The sequence below is a fragment of the Polyodon spathula genome, chromosome 43, assembly GCF_017654505.1.
Source record: "Polyodon spathula isolate WHYD16114869_AA chromosome 43, ASM1765450v1, whole genome shotgun sequence".
Classification (NCBI taxonomy): domain Eukaryota; kingdom Metazoa; phylum Chordata; class Actinopteri; order Acipenseriformes; family Polyodontidae; genus Polyodon; species Polyodon spathula.
Window position 1 is genome coordinate 1,363,253 of NC_054576.1, and position 21,336 is coordinate 1,384,588.

General features: G+C 41.3%; 1 protein-coding gene across 3 annotated transcripts; it reads right to left on the minus strand.

Annotated features, from left to right (window-relative positions):
• Nucleotides 1-341: 341 nt before the first annotated feature.
• On the minus strand, nt 342-20,275 carry LOC121305395 (mitochondrial carnitine/acylcarnitine carrier protein-like). 3 transcript variants are annotated; one of them, XM_041237010.1, is made up of 9 exons: nt 20,033-20,275; nt 15,393-15,485; nt 9,284-9,411; nt 8,777-8,867; nt 6,789-6,906; nt 6,084-6,156; nt 3,657-3,766; nt 2,904-3,025; nt 342-1,393 (listed from the first exon to the last, which is right to left on the minus strand). In XM_041237010.1, the coding sequence occupies exons 1-9, from the start codon at nt 20,141-20,143 to the stop codon at nt 1,331-1,333; spliced, it is 909 nt and encodes a 302-aa protein (XP_041092944.1). In that variant the 5' UTR covers nt 20,144-20,275; the 3' UTR covers nt 342-1,330. The 3 variants fall into 3 exon arrangements, with proteins under 3 accessions (XP_041092944.1, XP_041092946.1, XP_041092945.1); XM_041237011.1 differs by lacking the exon at nt 342-1,393 and adding an exon at nt 2,325-2,635; XM_041237012.1 differs by lacking the exon at nt 15,393-15,485.
• Between the last annotated feature and the right edge of the window lie 1,061 nt (nt 20,276-21,336).

The following is a 21,336-nucleotide window of genomic DNA, read 5'->3' on the forward strand; positions in this document are numbered from 1 at the left end:
CTCTACACTGCTGATGTAACAGAACCTCTACACTGCTGATGTAACAGAACCTCTACACTGCTGATGTAATAGTAGAACCTCTACACTGCTGATGTAATAGAACCTCTACACTGCTGATGTAACAGAACCTCTACACTGCTGATGTAATAGTAGAACCTCTACACTGCTGATGTAATAGAACCTCTACACTGCTGATGTAATAGTAGAACCTCTACACTGCTGATGTAACAGAACCTCTACACTGCTGATGTAACAGACAAACCTCTACACTGCTGATGTACCACAAGGCAAAACAATGGCTTTCTCTCTGATACAGAAAGACTCTGGAAACATTGAATAAAACACAACAAATCACTGTTTACTGAACAACTGAAAATAGCTTTGAGACATGGCAAATTGAAGATGGAGGTGTAACCATATAATACATGTAAAAATATAAACCTTACATTGAATCAAAGGGGTATCTGTATTGAAATAACTTGTTTGCTTTGAGATTTTGTATGTGTCCTTTAGGTGTTTTTAAATGGATTGTAGCTAACAAAATGTATTCTACAAATATTAATTTTGACATGTTCCACTTTCATTTTTTATATATTTTTTCTAAGTGCTGTTTTCAAAGAAACATGTGTTATAATATTTTATTAGGTTAAATTAATCTGTTTTAAAGCCGTGTTTTCAGATAGTGTTAGAGGATGAAATTTTCCACACCCCTTTGACAGCCTCTTTCCTGTCATTAACCAACCAGCTACCTTCCCCTATTGATTGACATTCTTACAGCCAGTAACATACCTCGATGAAGATACTGCTGAGGTCATATGCGCAAGGAAGTGCAAACATATTTCCTGAGGCACAGAAACGAAGACCTTTCTTTACCCTGATGTAGTACAATGTTCTCATGATTTTAAAATGAATGCATTTTTGCATTTAACTTGTTTCTTTCATAACGGCACCTTTGAGCCCTGCGCAGCTTGTGGAAGTCCAAAGATTTGTGGAACTGTCCTGTTGCTGCAACCACTTAAAATGGGAATGTGCATGTGAGGATTTCTCTAGCTAAAATAAATGATCGTTCTGCACAGGCTGGAACTTGACTGAAAGCGCGTCTCAATCCCTCTGTGTTGGTCCGCAGGTATGAGAGTCTCTCAGCACTGATTGTGTGCAATATAAAAATCACAGTAGGGATCCCTAATATGCTTCCTAAAACTAAACACCCTGCCCCAGGAAGCACATGACCACGTGTAGGAGTGTTCCAGGAGCTGAGCCTGTTGTGCTCATCCTTTATGATCTGTTCCAGAGGGACCCCAAAGACAGCGGCTCAGGATCTTGGCATTCGTTATGCATTCGGTGCCAGCCAGTTGAGGAATTTCATGGTGATCTCAAATCCCAGAAAACAAGCCTGTGGAAAGAACAGGACAGACAAAGCTTTGGTTACTAATTCCTAGGAATGAGCCGTAGGGTGAAGACAGGCTGGAAGAACTGAATCCGATTAGACTGGAACAAAGAAGAATTAGGGCATGATGATTAAACTTTAAGGAAACCAGGACCAGAGGACACAATTGGAAATTAAGTGCAAATAGATTGAGGACAAAGAGTAGGATCCATTTCTTCACACAGGGAGTGGTGAGGGGATGGAATGGGTTACCTAGTCATGTTGTTGAAGGAGACTCTTCTTCACACAGAGAGTGGTGAGGGGATGGAATGGGTTACCTAGTCATGTTGCTGAAGGAGACTCTTCTTCACACAGAGAGTGGTGAGGGGATGGAATGGGTTACCTAGTCATGTTGCTGAAGGAGACTCTTCTTCACACAGAGAGTGGTGAGGGGATGGAATGGGTTACCTAGTCATGTTGCTGAAGGAGACTCTTCTTCACACAGAGAGTGGTGAGGGGATGGAATGGGTTACCTAGTCATGTTGCTGAAGGAGACTCTTCTTCACACAGAGAGTGGTGAGGGGATGGAATGGGTTACCTAGTCATGTTGCTGAAGGAGACTCTTCTTCACACAGAGAGTGGTGAGGGGATGGAATGGGTTACCTAGTCATGTTGTTGAAGGAGACTCTTCTTCACACAGAGAGTGGTGAGGGGATGGAATGGGTTACCTAGTCATGTTGCTGAAGGAGACTCTTCTTCACACAGAGAGTGGTGAGGGGATGGAATGGGTTACCTAGTCATGTTGCTGAAGGAGACTCTTCTTCACACAGAGAGTGGTGAGGGGGTGGAATGGGTTACCTAGTCATGTTGCTGAAGGAGACTCTTCTTCACACAGAGAGTGGTGAGGGGATGGAATGGGTTACCTAGTCATGTTGCTGAAGGAGACTCTTCTTCACAGAGAGCGGTGGGGGGATGGAATGGGTTACCTAGTCATGTTGTTTAGGTTAGCTGATTGATCTCAAAGCATTGTCAAGTCTTAAAGAATCTTCAAGGATCCCAGTGATTCAACATCAACATCATGATTTGGTAACCCATTCAATACCCTCACCGTTGTGTGAACAGGTGTCTCCTACCTTCTGTGTCCTCTGGACCTGGTCTTTGTATTGTGCTTGACAAAGTTTGTAGTTCAACCAGTAGGAACCTTGCTTGCAAATATCCCCATGTTCTTATGCAAGATCAATGTGTGACTCCTCATCCCAGAAAACAAGCCTGTGGAAAGAACCGGACAGACAAAGCCAGTAATCTCTTTTTCACTGACTAAACCTGCACAACACATGCCCCTTGCACTCCAAATGTTTTTACAATGTGAGGAATGAGAACTGAGGTCCACTCTGAATAATGGACCTTTCCGCAGTTGCCCACAATGCCCAAAAATAGAGGGGTCGCTTCTCGTTCGTGCATTTTCTCATGTTATCCTACCATTTCTAAATGTATTGTTGGCACTGTGATATCCTTTTCAACAGACAGTCGGTTTTACCGCATTGGCTGGGAATGCTCTCAGCATCACGGCACTGAAGCCCTTGTAGAGCGAACCCAGTCCCTCCTCTCTGATCAGCTCTCTCAAGACATTTCGGAAACCAGAGTACTTCCCTTCAGGAGCTGTGCAAACAAGGAGGGAGGGTGCAGGCATTCCTTTAATAATCACACATTTTAAAATAACTAAATGTATTATTTCTTAGTGTAAAGAATGACGCTTATTTTGAAGAACATTAAAAAAAGGTTTTCTTTATTATTTATTAAAAAAAGAAACAAGATGCCATACAACAATGCTGTCTCCACCCGTTATATCCCTTCACCACAGTAAACTCGCTAATTCCATGGTTAGTGTTTAATGAATTGGCATCTCAGCCCATTGAACTGAATGAAAAGGCCAGGGCTGGACATGAACCACAAACCACACTGTTCAAAGACAAGCGTCTTACCATTCAACGTAAGACCAGCTCTCCAGTGGAGAGGTAAAGACGTGTCTTGTACTGATGTCAGTATTACTAACTCAGCTGCTAGGAGGAGAGCCATTATGTCTGTAATACCAGATGTCTGTTTGAGTGTGAATATGCCCAGGAAAGCTGCTTTGAAAGCCATGACTCACGACAGGGTGTTCAAACGTAATCAAATATCCACACACCTGAGGGTTACAAGGAGAAGCCATGCCATTAAAAGGATCTGGCTTGCAGATTTTAGACCATGTTTGAACACCCTGAAGTGTGTGGTTGTGCTTTTCTGCGGGTACCTGTTTGGAAGTTGGATTTCAGCACATCAGCGGGTAATGCCACGGCCCAGTTAAAGAGACCAGCCACCCCACCAGCGAAGAGGATCCTGGGAACGCTCAGCTCGCTCACACTGAAACACACACACACACACATGAGGAGGAGCAGAGCTCACTCACACATCAGGAGGAGCAGAGCTGCTGGTTTCCACAGTCAAGAAACATCTCATACGTAGCAGGGTTACTGGGATCATCTTATACCACTGCTGAACTGATACAATACGCACACACTGTCATTCTCATAGTGGATGAACCCCATCACGCTCTGTCCCTCCACCTTGTTACTATGACGACTGCTAATAATAATAATATTAAGAGTAATAATAAATACCTGAATAGGAATTTCATAGGGACAACTGCGTTATGTCTTGCAACAAGCTAATGTTAGGGCCCATCTTTTTAAACAAATTTTTTTTTTTTTTCTTTTCGTGTTTTTGTCCTTCTAAAACAAATCTTCCTCAGTGAATTATGTGTAAGGTTTTACTTCAACAGCAGGTGGAAGCCCAAGCCTGGTGGTGTCAATATTCGACAGCCATAACAAAGCTACTGCCAACGGATTCTCAGCTATGCCAATTTAATACATAGGGGCACACAAACGTGACTTTGTCTTTTGTAGGTACCACTTAAGGCTAGAGTATAAGTGTATAGCATCTTATAGCTAAGGGATAGAGAAGTCTACACTTAAAGCAATCAGCTATCTGATCACCAAACATGAAGATATTATCTTTATTTTTATATAGCGCCTTTCACAGTGGAACACCATCACAAAGTGCTTTACAGAGACAGGCTGTGAACTGCGCATTATACGCAGAGTCACTTCCAATAGGACGTTGATTTAACACCTCATCCGCAGGACGGAGCACAAGGAGGTGAAGCGACTCGCTCAGGGGTCACACACAGTGGCAGTGGCAAATGTGGAATTTGAACTAGTGACCTTCTGCCCTGGACTTTAACTACTGGACCACACTGCCTCCCAGATAACAAAAATATGTTATAGCTTCAGTATTTTTTTTTATAGCGTTGCTTATAAAATAACCAAACTATAAAGCGCTATCATTTTACAAGTCAAATGGCAAAAACATTGAATAAATGAATGAATAAATAAATAAATGTCACATTAAAATACAAGAAACCAGGGTTTTGATATTTGTTGTTTTTATATTTTTGGTTGGGAAAGTCTGTTTTTGGCAACATAAGCAAGAGAGTTATCAACATCTCTGAATTAGCTTTACCTTTAGTTGTTTATACTTCAAATATTTGTGGGAAGACATTGTAGAAGCGAACGTGCTTCCTGCAGCGTACACAGCATCATGCACCTCCTCTTCCTAGCAATCAAACTGCTGTTTCAGCTGCGCGCTGTATGAATGACTGGAGATGTAACCAATCAAACTGCTGTTTCAGCTGCGCGCTGCATGAATGACTGGAGATGTAACCAATCAAACTGCTGTTTCAGCTGCGCGCTGTATGAATGACTGGAGATGTAACCAATCAAACTGCTGTTTCAGCTGCGCGCTGTATGAATGACTGGAGATGTAACCAATCAAACTGCTGTTTCAGCTGCGCGCTGCATGAATGACTGGAGATGTAACCAATCAAACGTGTTAAAACGTGCGCTTGTCTTGAATAGTGCTCCTGTATTCATAACTGTTAGCGCTGCTGCTGCAAATATGTAGGGGTGCTTTGTTAATTGAGTTGGTCATCAGTTAGTTTAGTTGGTCTGTTACTTTTATTATTACAACTTAACATACTCTTGCCTGTTGCTTTTCTCTTACCTATTCTGTTCATTTCATACGCTGATGCATGTGCGTGATCATGACAATGTATATACATTTGTGTTTATCGATTCATACTGTGATTGCCCTTGGCATATTGTGTATGGTGGTCAACTGCAAGCACACTTCGCTAGCTTCCTGAGGGGTGTTCTCGGAGGCAACTGTATCGACACATTAGTTTTTCAAGAACACAATACAGGCTACAGGGATGGAAATGAGATTCTCCTTGCATAGGAGTTTGAAGAGCCATTTCAGGTTTTACGAGCTGCAGGCTCTTGCTTTTTTCTGCTGCATCAGTACAATGTGTACAGAGCCTGCAGCTCGTAAAACCTGAAATTAGCTCAAAACACAATGCTACAGGGATGCAAATGAGATTCTCCTTGCATAGGAGTTTGAAGAGCCATTTCAGGTTTTACGAGCTGCAGGCTCTTGCTTTTTTCTGCTGCATCAGTAAAAAAAATTTAAAAAAAAAAAAACGAATGGGGTTGTTATTTGTTGAGCTCTGGTGTTTTGAGCATGTGCTCAACCCAGGTACTGTATATACCTTGCAGAGTGAGTGTGAGGGACAGTGAGAAGGCTTCTGACAGGCAAGGGGCTAAGAGAAGAGACAACGACTCACCTTTGGCCTTGAGGGGTCAGGATATTTTTCAGCCATTCGTAGCTCATGAAGTAAATTCCAGAGGTAGGGACGTCTGGAAGAGAAGTGATTGGTTTAGCTGAAAAAAATTCATGCTGGTATGTTTAACAAAGAGAGGACATTCAGTACCTAATCATTCTGCTACAGCAGTGGTAAGGCTCAACAATGCAGAGGCCCTGCAGGATTGAAACCGCACTAGAACACTGCGTTCAGATCAGGTCACCATGTTGTTGAAAGGACCACTGCAGACACCCTATCAGCCACAGGGGGTGCTGCTGCAAGGTGTGCCGTGGATTGCCCTGCAGACCTAAGCCCTCCCTACCCGGGCGGCGCTCGCCCAATTGCGCGCCACCCCCTGGGAACTCCTGGTCACGCTCGGCAATGACATAGCCTGGATTTGAACCTATGATCGCCAGGCTATAGGGCGCATCCTGCGCTGCTTGGGAGCACCTATGAGTCTTAATCTTAAAAGAGAGTCTTAATATTAAAAGGAGTTGACACAGTTAACCCTATTCAATACTTTAAGCACACCACAGAAATAGATAGGAGGGGGAAGGAGACACTTCTGACAGTTTTCAGACACTTCTAAAAGTTTTTAAATACTTTATGAAGATGAATAGTAAATCACAAGCAATGACATGGGGCACTCCAAGTTTACAACAGGAAGCCAAATGCAATTGCTGGCACCTCTCATGAGTGTCAGCACAGTGCCCTTGTAGACTCCGCGGACTCCCATCTCTTTGTAAAGCTGCGCAGCACAGTCCATCGGCCCAGAGTACTTCCGGGTGCCAGAGTGAGTCTGCACCTGGAACACCAGAAGAGGACAAGAGCATTCACAAACCAGGAGAGGCCATTCGACAACCTACAGTGTCATCCGGTTCCTAGCAGTAAACTGGGTCTGAAACCATCCAAGTGCTTCAGCCTCAACACCAGGACTGTAACCCTTTCCATAACCTCACCTACCGACGTTCCCTCTAAGCTTTTTAGATACTGGGAAACTTGCTGTTTTGACTTAGAAAGGGTCAATTATCAGTGAGAAATCTTCGGCCACACACGAACCCTTACAATGTATTATACACATTTGAAGCATTATATAAATTTGAAACCTAACTCAGGCAAACACACACAAAATGGCTTTACACAATAGCTTTTTCTTTGTCAGTGGGGCTTCTTCACACACAGCAGCCCACAACAAGCTGGCTGCACAATTTTTAAACGCTGCACCTGGCACTAATTTGCAATAGTTACCAGGTGCAGGTGATAATTAAAACAATAAAATAATTAACAATTTAGTTTGGCACTCTCCAAAACGCACATTTTCCCTGCGGAGGGCTAATTGCCCTTATCACTATTCTAACACATTTATTTTTGGAAGAAAAAAATGTAATCACTCGGTCGTTCATTCTTGACCATGAATGACTATGACGGAAGCATATGCACTTAATCCCCTAATTAGAGAGATAGTTGATTGGACACTGGATGTGGAGTGATTTCAGCTGGCGAATTGCAAGCTTGAATAAAAGCAATAAAGAAAATCACAGAAACAATCTGCCACGTCTGTCGAGAGAGCGGCGCCTTCGTGCGATCGGCATGCTGGAGGCTGGACTGGGGCAGCGGGCTGTGGCTCGCCATCTTGTGCGCTCGCACCCACTGGTTTCAAACCTGGCGAGACGGTATAACCAGACACACTCTGTCAATGACAGGACACCAACTGGGAGACCAAGAGTCAGAACACCTGCCCAAGAGCGACAGATCATTCTGCAGCATCTCCATGTGTCAATTGTTAATCAGCACAATAAAACTGTTCTAAAACAGTGTTTGTCATTTTTCGATCACATCTAGTGAACTTTATCCAAATATAGGGGTTAAGTTTGTTTTGATGTTATATATATATATATATATATATATATATATATATATATATATATATATATATATATATATATATATATAATCTCCACTTAATTTCCAACTGTCCTCTGAACCTGGTTTAGTGCTATATTTAAAGATTTTAGCCTGTCTTCGTAGATCATTCCTTTAACTCCTGGAATTAATCTGGTTGATCTTTGTTGGACTCTCCAGGGCCCTTGGGTACTGTGGTCAACAGAACTGGACACAGCACTCTAAGTGCAGTCTCACCTGCACTATACAACTTAATTGTAACCTCCTTTGATTTGTACTCTATTCAGTTGTATTCTATTCAAATATCAAGGTATTTCTTTACGTGCGTCTGTTCTAGTTTTAAACCACACTTTGGTATTTGAATCATCTCATTCCAATATTAAACTAGGGCTGCCAACAGTTCCATTTGCAGCCTACAATCATTCAAAATTCAAAGATTCCACCAAAGGGTGCTCCTCCAGTCCAGGGTGGGCTTGAGGCATGGCGACTGAAGTGCTCCCTCCCTCCCTTACCCTCAAAGAGAAAGGGGGCTCCCTCCAGTCCAGGGCAGGCTTGAGGCACGGAGACTGAACTGCTCCGTCACTCCCTCACCCCCCTAAGAGAAAGGGTGCTCCCTCCAGTCCAAGGCAGGCTTCAGGCACGGAGACTGAACCACTCACTCAATCACAAAGAGAAAGAATGCTCTCTCCAGTCACTAATAGACAGTCCCAAGTCAAATGTTAAGGACAAAATAAGCCTGTAACAATACCACCCACAGAAACACTGTTCAATACCTGCAGCAGACATTTGATTCTTTCTCCTGGCGCCATGATGAATGTTGTTAAGAAACCAGCCAGCATGCCAGCTGCAAAGATCTGTGGGTAGCTGTGAGAGCAAAGAGACGCATTAGAGGTACAGTGGAATACATGCATAGAGGCATGAGAAATTCACAATTTACACAAACTGACTACCTTGCAAGTCAGCCCAATACCTCAAGGTGTCCGTATAGTGACTCCAATCAACTGGCCCAAAGAATACTTAGGTAATTAACACCTTAAGTACCTGCTAATTCAAAACACGACTGGGATGTCCTTAGGCCTTATTGCTTCTTGAATTTGCTCATCTTCCCAAAAATGCAGCCTATTTTTTTTTATTGCACCCCCTCACCCATTCATTATTTAAGACCTGGATAGTAAATGGAAGTGAATGGGATTATTTTGTTAGCTGCCGACACTTTGCAGCACTGTACTGTACTGCAGGTTTTGCAAGACTGGGACTGCGACTGCATGTAATTGACTCACGTGAGCGTGTCAGTTGGCTCCTTCTGCTGGAGACGCTTGCCCAGTCCAAAACCAAAGAAGCTGATCGCTGTCATGGGGGTGACGCCTGCCAGAGGAGCCCCCATTCCTTTATACAGCCCCCGGAGCCCCTGGAACGAGAGGGACCCAGACTAAACACCAAGCCTCTTTAGAGAGCAGTGAACATAAGAAAGTTTACAAACAAGAGGAGGCCATTCGGCCCATCTTGCTCGTTTGGTTGTCAGTAGCTTATTGATCCCAGAATCTCATCAAGCAGCTTCTTGAAGGATCCCAGGGTGTCGGCTTCAACAACATTACTGGGAGGTTCCAGACCCTCGCGATTCTCTGTGTAAAAAAGTGCCTCCTATTTTCTGTTCTGAATGCCCCTTTATCTAATCTCCATTTGACCCCTGGTCCTTGTTTCTTTTTTCAGGTTGAAAAAGTCCCTTGAGTCAACACTGTCAATACCTTTTAGAATTTTGAATGCTTGAATCAGGTCGCTGCGTAGTCTTCTCGTAGACTGAATAGATTCAATTCTTTTAGCCTGTCTGCATATGACATGCCTTTTAAACCTGGAATAATTCTGGTCGCTCTTCTTTGCACTCTTTCTAGAGCAGCAATATCCTTTCTGTAGCGAGATGACCAAAACTGAACACAGTATTCTAGATGAGGTCTTATTAATGCATTGATTGTAAAGTACTTCCCTTGATTTGAATTGAACACTTTTCACTATTATCCAAGCATCTTGTTGGCCTTTTAGCTCATAGCTCATAGCTTCCCCACATTGTCTAGATGAAGACATTTCTGAGTCAACAAAAACTCCTAGGTCTTTTTCATAGATTCCTTCTTCAATTTCAGTATCTCCCATATGATATTTATAAAGCACATTGTTATTGCCTGCGTGCAATGTCATTTGCCATGTGTCTGCCCAGTTCTGAATGCTGTCTAGATCATTTTAAATGACCTTTGCTGCAGCAACGGTGTTTGCCACTTTTCCTATGTTTGTGTTGTCTGCAAATTTAACAGGTTTTTGCTTACTAGACCAGAATCTAAGTCATTAATGTAGATTAGGAATAGCAGAGGACCTAATATTGATCCCTGTGATACACCACGGGTTACCACACTCCATTCTGAGGTTTCTCCTCTAATCAGTACTTTCAGTTTTCTACATGTTAACCACTCCCTAATACATGTGCATGCATTTCCTTGAATCCCTACTGTGTTCAGTTTAAGAATTAATTTTTTATGCAGGACTTTGTCAAAAGCTTTCTGGAAATCTAAATAAACCATGTCATGTGCTTTGCAATTATCCATTATCGATGTTGCATCCTCAAAAAAATCAAGCAGGTTAGTTAGACACGATCTCCCTTTCCTAAAACCATGCTGACTGTCTCCCAGGATACTGTAATTTTCGATTTTGGATCTTATTGTAGTTTCCATAAGTTTACATATAATAGAAGTCAGGCTTATTGGTCTGTAGTTACCTGGGGCATACTGCACAAAAGTGGTTTAGTTTAATTGCGATAAAGTGGATTTAAGCCAGAATTATTATTATCTTGTTTTGTGCAACAGACTAAGTCTGACTTTTACAATTAAACCTGGAAGTTATCAGGATAACTCTTTAAACCACTATTGTAAAATAGGCCCCTGGTCACTTGCTAAGTTCTTACATTCTGTCAGCGCAAACATGCACCTCAATGCAACTGTATTTGCAATGCAAACCATCCTCTGCCTTATGTGGCCCACTCCTGCTGTTTCGTTTTTTGTATACTTCGAAACATCATTTTTTTGTTTTTAATATTCATAAACTGATTTACGTTTTCTCCCCGTTCCTCATCCACTGAAAGCATAATATTTTTGTGTAAGTATTTCAGTTTAGTTTTTGACCAAGCTACTTACTATGCCCAGCAAATCAGACTTTGATTGGCCACTGGCCAACAGCATCAGGTGCTAATTGGTTCTGTTGCTTTACCAACGCATCACGTGTGACTTTTTGAACATCTTGCACTTGCTCCTCTGTCTAAACATACGTGCTACAGTGTATCCCTAGGACACAGTGCAGGGCTGCTTATTACAATGTCAGAGTCAAAATAAAACAACATTTTAATCAAAATATTGTGAATTTTATAAATATCGGAAAAATACTGAATAGTAGACTTAAAATCGAATACAAGATTAAAAAACATTCAGAAAAAAAAGGTAATTTTTCAATGAAGTCAGCAAATCTGGAAATCCAGCTCAAGAAAATTGTGGACCCGCCTACTTCTTTCCTCAGGATTGGTTAATATGGGGATTCTTACACATGATTGACACTCATTTGCATTTGGCTGGGGTTCTTGTTTCAGTTGTGACATAAGAAGTTATTTTTTACACCTCATCAATTTAAGAACGGTACCAGTACAAATTGAATTATCATTGATTTTGAAATGTATTTAAAGACAAAAAAAACCCTTTATCTGCTGTCAGTTCTATACAATTAAACAATTAAAAACTGATTTTTTTTTTTTTTTTTTTTTTTTTTCCTGGACCTACCGCAGAAACAGCGGCGCTTTACTCTGTTAATCGCGAGAAATGTAAAAAAATAAAAAGAATAAAAAAACAAGTCAGATAAATAAATTAAACACAATGTATAACATTACTTACCTGTGTTATTTTTTTTTTTTTAGTTTAAATAAATACATAGCACTTATATATGCTTTTTTTTTTTAATTAAATATTTAAATCTTAAATGTCGGTACTGATTTTTCACTGGTTTACAGAAAACAATCTGGCAGCGCTGGCAAAGTCAGGTAAAGGGAAGACTCAGTATTGGAACAACAGAGCCCAGAGCCCTCCGAGTGATCAAGCTCTGTAACACAGCAAAGAGGGGAGTGTAAAGTGAGACAACATGTACAGCTGCTCACTGCTTAATATTGTATGTTCCTGCGAGCTCTTTATGATTTCTGGATTAATTTAAAATTGAAATTGGGTTATTTTGCAAAACAAAAGCATTTCGATTCCAGTTGGCAGGGCACTACAGAATCAACAGGGAATACTGAAGGGAGCTGAAGTTTTGAGATCAGTCAACTTCAACAAGCATAGACAGGTCCAGTGGCCTAATCTTGCTGGTAATATTGCTCATGTTCTTATGAAACACGATGCCGGGGTAGGAATGCTGGGAGTGTTCTGCAGGCGTGTGCAGCAGACAGCCACGCTTTCAATACTCTTCATGTATCACAAGGTGTCCGTGGATCCCTACAATACAAACCACTAACCAGTGCAGCTTCGGGGTCCACTTTTGAAGTGCACAGGCCAAGCCAAACTGTCAGAGAGGCTTAAACAACTGTAACAGTCTACAACAGGAAACAAGCCTGCCAGGGGCGCTCGACCCCTGCTGCGGCTGTAAATCAGAGCTGTCAGTATGATTAAAATGAAAACCTGCTTTTCTTTTTTGAACATTAATAATAATAATAATAATAATAATAATAATAATAATAATAATAATAATAAAAAATCATAATCTTTATTTTTATATAGCGCCTTTCACAGTGGACCTCCATCACAAAGCGCTTTACAAGATACGAGACTAGGGCGTGTGAACCGTGCATCAGCTGCAGAGTCGCTTACAACAACGTCTCACCCCAAAGACGAAGCACAAGGAGGTTCAGTGACTCGCTCAGGGTCTCACACAGTGAGTCAGTGGCTGATTTGAACCAGGGACCTCCTGGTTACAAGCCTTAACCGCTGGACCACACAGACTCCTTTATAAAACAGTTAACATACCGCAATTTGCATTTTCGTGGCAACACTTAATTTTTTTATTTATTTATTGCATTTATATAGTGCTTTTTTATATTAAAAAAAAGTATCGGTACAGTACACAGCAGAAAAAAAGAATCAAAATAACACTTTTTGTCAAACATCAAATGTCACCTGTATAATGCATTCTGTTCCGTTTTTATTTTACTTATTTTAATACTGTAGAGCCACTACAGTTAAGGTTAACTTTCTATGTTAAACCTGTTTTTTGCACAGTTCAAAAAGGGGGTTAACCTTACTCGATCTGGCTGAAATGTTTTCTTTCAGGTCAGTTTGTCAGGCGCAACATTTCCCCAAAAATGGGGTGTAGCTGTTTGGTAGTTTTGTTTTGTTGACATTGCAAAAAACTGGAGATGGGTTAACAATGCTAATTACAGATGTATAGAGGACAGAAATAAAAGTAGAAAAGTACAAAGCCTACTTATATAAGTATACTTTTTTATCCTAGAACAGTGATTGAATTAACAATTATAAGTGTTGTAGTTCGCACAGGAAAAAAAATCTGCAAGTCTATACTACAAAGGATCTCTTATCGCTATGATGTCTATACACTTTAAAAGGTACAGTTATTGACACTTAATGAAATAGGGCTACTTCTGTGTACGCACCATGAAAATGAATGTTACTGTATCATACTTTTGTGTGCTTTCACTTGTTCAGAAAATGCAAGTAGTGAATTGAACAAATCCCAGGTTTTAATCTGGAAATCTGGTAACCCTAAATGTAGCCTATAGGCCTAATGATAAACATAGTAGGATTTATGTCTTGTATGCACTGTAAAGCACTTTGATAAAAAGCACCATATAAAAACTAACAGAAGAAAGCAGGTGTAAAAAGATTCTCCCCATGGTTTAACGACACGACACGTATGAACAAACGCATGCCTGGCAAACTGGAACGCAGATGGTGAGCTACTGGACTTCAGGTCCATCATTTATTATGGATAATATTTAGAAATATAGGGCTTGCAACAACTGTGACTGTTGAAAACGTGCTTTCAAAAGTTCTTAAAAAATGGATGCAGCTTTCGTACATCTCATTATAATATTTGGGCAGCGTCTCAGTTTTCACCTGCCAGTACTGTCTTTTTCTGTGTACTCCTTTCTGGCCTGACGTCGCCCCTACAGTCAGCCTGTTCACAAACTCTCAAACATGTTTTCTCTATAAGCACATAAGAATATAATTGATGAACGGTGTCATATCCTCACCGCTCTACTCTCTATCCTAAATCTCTGCTTCTACCTCTTGTCCACAGCCTGGTGCAGCATGTACATGATGCCGTATTAAGAGATCTTGTATTTAAGTTGAAATACAGCAGCCAGTGGAAAAGCAGCCACACATTGTGGGCCTGGGGCCTGGGATGTGCCAGTGGAAAAGGAGTATTCATTTCCAACTATCTATTGGTCCTGGTTTCTGGGCGGTGCTTAAAGCCATGGTTGCCATTGTCAATTCCTTTTAATTCTTTGTTCAATCTTCACAGCTGAAGCCCTGGGATTAGCCTGTTTGCTGTTCTTTGGACTCTCTCCTGGGCCACGATTTCATTTTGGTGCTGTGGTGATCAGAATGGAACACAGTACTCCAAGTGCAATCTCACCAGTGCATTATACAAGCGCATCTTGAGAATGTACTCTGAGATTATATTTGTGGGCCACATTGTGGCATTATGAGTTTTGATAAGGTTTATAGTACTGTATGGCTGTGGGCCCAACGGAAAAAACATTTAGGTTTTAGCAAAGGGGGGGGGGGGTTAGGAGATAAGAAAGTCAAGAAGAAGTCACTCGCTAAAACGTCTGCTTTGTTCCGGAAGTGTTTTGAAGTTATGGAAGTTTTTAGGGAATGAAAACGAATTAAAAAGCAGAAAGCATGTGCTTTGTCTTTTCAAGTACTGCAGATAACAACACAATTCCATAAATCTTACCAATTGATGACTTCCATTAACTACATAGGTCTAGTAGGCACAGTTTTAAAAGAAACACATGTCTTAGCGAACATGTGTTCCCATTTTGAAACTGGTAGTACACTGGGCTAAAGAAAGTTCTCAGTTTGCTTGCCTTGCCTTCCAGGAAGTCTGTTTGCTTTACTTCCCTGGTCATTTCACCTCAGCAGTGCCCTTTGGGTCATATTACTGGCTGAAAGCATGTCAGTCAATAGGGGAAGCAGCTGATTAGTCATTTTGAGATTATCAAATATCCCTTTAAATTACATGAGGAGATGTATGGAGCCCTTTTTTTAAAAATCAGCAATCACTTTGAAGGCGAATGGGCTTGGTCCTGTGTGCATGACTGTGAGTCTGTGGGTCTGTGGGTCTCCTCACCTCTCTGGCCACAGTCTTTCTGAAGCAGTCAATGGTCCCAGAGTACAGCACTGCCTGGTTCGGAGCAGCTTTTGGTTGGATCTGCAGACGCACCTGTCACCAACAAACACAAGAAACGTTTGGGAACAAGAAGAGGTTATTGGGTTTGGTTCCGAGGAGCAGATTAATCTCAAAACTTTGTCAAGTCGGATCTTAAAGCATATCTGTAACTCAGCATCAACAACATGACTAGGTAACCCATTTCATCCCCTCACCGCTCTCTGTGTGAAGAAGAGTCTCCTTCAACAACATGACTAGGTAACCCATTCCACCCCCTCACCACTCTCTGTGTGAAGAAGAGTCTCCTTCAGCAACATGACTAGGTAACCCATTCCATCCCCTCACCACTCCCTGTGTGAAGAAGAGTCTCCTTCAGCAACATGACTAGGTAACCCATTCCATCCCCTCACCACTCTCTGTGTGAAGAAGAGTCTCCTTCAACAACATGACTAGGTAACCCATTCCATCCCCTCACCACTCTCTGTGTGAAGAAGAGTCTCCTTCAGCAACATGACTAGGTAACCCATTCCATCCCCTCACCACTCTCTGTGTGAAGAAGAGTCTCCTTCAACAACATGACTAGGTAACCCATTCCACCCCCTCACCACTCTCTGTGTGAAGAAGAGTCTCCTTCAACAACATGACTAGGTAACCCATTCCATCCCCTCACCACTCTCTGTGTGAAGAAGAGTCTGACTAGGTAACCCATTCCATCCCCTCACCACTCTCTGTGTGAAGAAGAGTCTCCTTCAACAACATGACTAGGTAACCCATTCCATCCCCTCACCACTCTTGAAGAGTGGGAAAGTGGAGTCGGACCCCAACCCCAAACATTAAACATGTCCAGTCCAAAGTAGCGACACACGGTTCATACGACAACGAACGTGTAAAATTCTGTCGTCCAGGGAAGGAATGAAAAAAGTGAAAAAAAAAGTCCCTTATATTATATTTCAATTTTTTCTTTTTATATATACCTACACTATGTGGTGGATACAGCCACATGGCATATAGTCCACCTCAGGTTCAATTTAAAGATTGTAAGCTAGCTCCATCGGGGATTGTGTTAGCTTTGTTTTGGAAACCGTTTGACGTTAGTCTAGTTTTTTCTTTGGACTTTCTTGACTCCAGTTAAACCTGAAAGGTTGTTTTCAATTTGTGACGTGGACTGAAAGTTTATTGATTTGTCATCGAGTCTTGGAAATAACAGTAAGAGGGTCACCTTGAGTTGGGATAGGGTCATTGACAAGAGGAACTCAAACAGGCGTTGTCTCTTCTCTAATTTGTCCGCAGCAGAGATGATTAACACCTCGTTTAAATGGACTTTATTACACACCAAATCTGTGTGGGTAGAGAAACCCATACACAGAAAGGAAGATGTGTGATTATTTGATTAACGTGTTTATTTCGTGCGAAATAAAGCAAGCTAAACGGACATTTGTAGTATCGTTCACTTTACGACGTTGGCGCAATGTGTGGGAAATGCGGCAAGCGTTACACACCCTTTATTTTAGTATATGGGCACTCCAAAGGACAGGTAGTCCGGTTCTCACTTTGTCAGAATGACAGCGACAAGGATGACAGCCGGCAACATCTTCCACAAAGTGAAATACATCCTATGTAGCCTATATCTGACATGTTATTTGTAGTGTTCTGTGGGACTTTGAATTTGAATGCATTTCCATGGATTACCATTATTCATTGTATGTAAATGACTCGCATGCGGTATCTTTTTCCACGCGATTCATTTTGCATGCAAAGTCATTTGCCACAGGTTAGTGAATATAGCAGTACACCACACACACACACACACACACACACACACACACACACAACACACACACACACACACACATAACAACGCATGCTTCAGTCTCAGGATTCATTTCTTGGTATAAGCAGCAGAATGATGCAGATTCTGTAAAATTAGTTCCTCAAGCAGACACTTTGTGAATCCCAAGCAAACCTATTTTGCCTCACCGAAGCAAAAGACTATGATGAACTTTGTCGAGGTTCAAAAGAACGATTTGCAGCAGTGAATTATTTAAAAAGTCTGTTCAGAAAAAAAAAAACCACACACTTCTGTTGGTACGTATTTTGTTGAAATGTAATAAAAGGCTAGAGAAACCGGGTTGGAAGTGTATCGCACTTTGATTTTGCTAGGAGTAACACTGTCAAAGAAAATTAATTTTAAAACATTCCTCATGTGTGTGACATGTGAATGAATACATATGTGTCCAGAGAGACACTCCTATATATCCTCAACATGCTCTCAATAGCTTATGCTAAATAATGTTAAGTTTCATCACAACTGGATGAGCGGTTTCCCAGTTATATGAAAACATGCCTACAGACAGCAGCCTTCACCCCCTGCCGGGGATAACGACATCAGTATAATACAGTAGTGCTCCACAGCATTCCCACTGACAATTACAAACTGCCAGAAGACAGATACAGCACACAATGCCATGAGTCAGCAGAAATGCACAGTGAATTACTGTAGATAAGAGAGGGCTGGTCTGGTGAACCCAACCACAGGGCCACTGTCCTCACTGATAACAATCACAGCTCATGGATCTTGAACTTTCATTGTTGTATGTTTTTACTGTCCCTTTCCCCTCCTGTGTTGTTTTCAATCAGGGCCTTCTCCTTACTTCTAGATGCCTGCTGTAGAAACCTGTCCAATGCATCTTAATAGAAGAACCAGTGCCATCTAGCATGCCTGCTGTAGATACCTGTCCAATGCATCTTAATACAAGACACATACTGTCTGGTCTGGTGAACCCAACCACAGGGCCACTGTCCTCACTGATAACAATCACAGCTCATGGATCTTGAACTTTCATTGTTGTATGTTTTTACTGTCCCTTTCCCCTCCTGTGTTGTTTTCAATCAGGGCCTTCTCCTTACTTCTAGATGCCTGCTGTAGAAACCTGTCCAATGCATCTTAATAGAAGAACCAGTGCCATCTAGTGATGTGATACCTCATTGCTGTCAATATACACACACCTTACGCATCTGTGCAATGTAACTGAACTCACAGTCAAAGCATTTTAACACAGAACACTGAGAAACACAAACACACAGACGGTCAGTAATTCCTTAATTAGGAAGGGTTATGATATGTGCATGTTTAAATCTGTTATATTATGACCTATTTGTTATCTGACTGTACGGGGTGAGGTTGGAGGGATTTAATTATATGTATTAGGATGTATTTATGAACTGAATGAATAATTGTTACCGGATGCAAAGTTCTTTATTGAAAAATCAATAAAAATATACTAATAACTTAAAAAGAATTGCATTTTTTGTTTTTACCACTTTATTCCATAGTTCAGCTTTCTGTGTACTCAACTTCGCCAAAATGTGGGTCTGGTTTACATTCCAGTTTGTACACATTCCCAAAAGTGAAACCTGCTTGTTGTATTAGAACAAATTCTGCATCAACATGAGCAGGTAAGCCGTTCCACCTCCCTCACCACGTGTCTCCTCCTCGGTATCCTATCTATCTGTACACCATTTCCAGCTGTTTCCTTTGGTTTCTGTGCATCCTTCAAGTTTTGGTCTGGGTTGTCAGCTCCTTGATGGAACCGGAAAGAATCAACGCCACAAAACAAACAGAAAGAGAGGGCAGTGGATTCTGCAGGTATTACCAAGCTTGGCTTGTCATTAACTCTCCAGAACGGTGACACAAGCACACTGTTCAACTTCTCCCTGAGTGGAGAACTCTCCTATACAGAACATGCCAGCGTTCTGGCCTGATGCACCCTGCAGCCCACCAACACCACAAACCAACCGCTTGGTATCCCACTCACATCTCAAGCTGCAGGGGCTAATTCCTAGGAAACGGGCGATATAATGCCTATATTGTTTCTTCCAAACCGTGGGGCTCACTGTGTTTTGACTAACTGAGAGAATACAAAACCATTGAAACAGAAGAACACTCTTTTTGGGGTCAGCTTTAACTGCAATCGAATTGCAATTATTTAATATTTTATTTTATTGTAGTACGAGAATTGATAACATAAAGCCTTCTGCATCGGTTTCCAAAGTACCCAAAACATTCAGCCGCCTATGAAAGCTAGAGGGTACGGTACCGCACAGAATATGTGGCAGGTTTTCAAGGTAACGCACACAAGTTTCAAAGAGTTTCGCTTCATTCAGGCGATCTTTCATTGCAGGATAATCAGGAAGTACAGAAAATAAAAAATAAAGTTATTATTATACACAATGGGTTAGTCAGCTGAATTCACTAAGAAAACGTATCTTCATATTCGAGCTCATACATCCATATTAACTCCGTGTTTCATTATCACTAGCAGATATTTTATAGGCACAGCGTTTGTTCTGTTCTTTCATACTAATGAATTCATTAAAATACATCGATTTATGACACACGTAAAAGCTATGCGTGTAACCGAACCACACAGCCGGCTTAAATAATAATAATAATAATAATAATAATAATAATATAATAATATAATAATAATAATAATAATAATAATAACATTCCAGAATGGAAATACAACAGCAGTTCGGATTTTGACACGTTTCGGGGTTGTATTTATTGAATTTAAAGATACGGTGTATGTCTGAATTACCTTGATAGTGTCCAAGGGATGTCCAGCTAAAATCAGACACACTCCCCCGACTCCTCCAGCAAAAAAGTTTTTGACAGGAGACACCCGTTCTTCTTTCCTTGCTTCTCCCATTCTTTCCAGAAACAATTACTTTCTTTCAGTAGAACTTCAAAAGCACTCTTCCAAAAATACATACATCCTCAATGAGCGCTCAGTAATTTTACTGGGGACAGATATGTGGACTTTAAAACCTTGCCAGTACCTCCTCCCGCCGGAGGCGCACTACTGGCAGAATGTCAGCTTCAATTCGGCTTCACCCGTAGAAACAACATGCAGACCTACGGAACGCCGGTTGTGACATGCTAATCAATAAAGAAGGATCAGTGCTGCTGCTAGATAATTTGCTTATGAATGCTTAATAATATTTGTAGCATCACTGAGTTCTGGTGTTACTCTGTCGTGATTGTCAATGTACATAAATAAAGTAAGAGTTATAACCAGTTTGTTTTTTGCGTGCTTTTTCTTTCCTGGGAGGGATAGACCGACTTGGCCGTGCAGTCAAGTGTACCGTAATCAGTATAAGAGCAACGCATTGCAAAATTGTTAACACGGTGAAGACCTTTAGTATGTTGTATATCCCATTGTATTACACTGTTTTTATATTTCTAACTGAACAGCAACTGTGTCAGCTGGGAAAGGTGGGTATTTATATGGTGCCTGTGTCAGTGAGTACAGTGGATTATGTGGTGATTCAGTAGCACATATAGTAACATGATTTTAAAAAAAATATGGAATGGAGTTTGGTTTCACTGGAGCCGGATCATGTAGTTTGGTTGTATAAGGTGGATCGGGCTCAGATTCCACTCACCCGTCACTGACATCCAACAGCAGCGCTTTATCAAGTTGAATTCGCCCCAGAGCCAAAGATTGGAATTTATACCCGTTGAGCAGAGTGGAAAAAAGGCCAGGATTAACAACAATTAACTCATGCAGATCAAGCAGTTCAAATATGCATGTTGCACTATTGTTGTTGCACTGTGTTAGTTATCAGTGAGGTTACGTGCAACAATGCAAGTACTTGTCATCAGTGCGTTTTCTACTGGATCGAGAGAAGGGTTGCCACAAGCTATCGGTATGGATGAAGGGACAGGACATGGACACATTCAAGACAAGTACTTGTATGGGAATCACATGATCAGGTGTGTGATCAGCCAGTGTTTCTCATTTCTAGATCTGTACACAATCAAAGAACTGAAAGATGTAAAAGAAAATGATACACACTTTTGGATGGAATCCTTCAAAGATATAAGGGACTCTTTTTTTTT

What these genes read in the sequence shown, in the direction of transcription:
- LOC121305395 (XM_041237010.1), bottom strand. Translation starts at nt 20,143, where the DNA reads ATGGGAGAAGCAAGGAAAGAAGAACGGGTGTCTCCTGTCAAAAACTTT. An exon ending in TGTGCTGACACTCATGAGAG is followed by an intron (nt 6,157 to 6,788) that starts GTGCCAGCAATT and finishes CTTCTCTTCCAG; the next exon opens with ACGTCCCTACCTCTGGAATT. An exon ending in GAGCATTCCCAGCCAATGCG is followed by an intron (nt 1,394 to 2,903) that starts GTAAAACCGACT and finishes TTCTTTCCACAG; the next exon opens with GCTTGTTTTCTGGGATTTGA.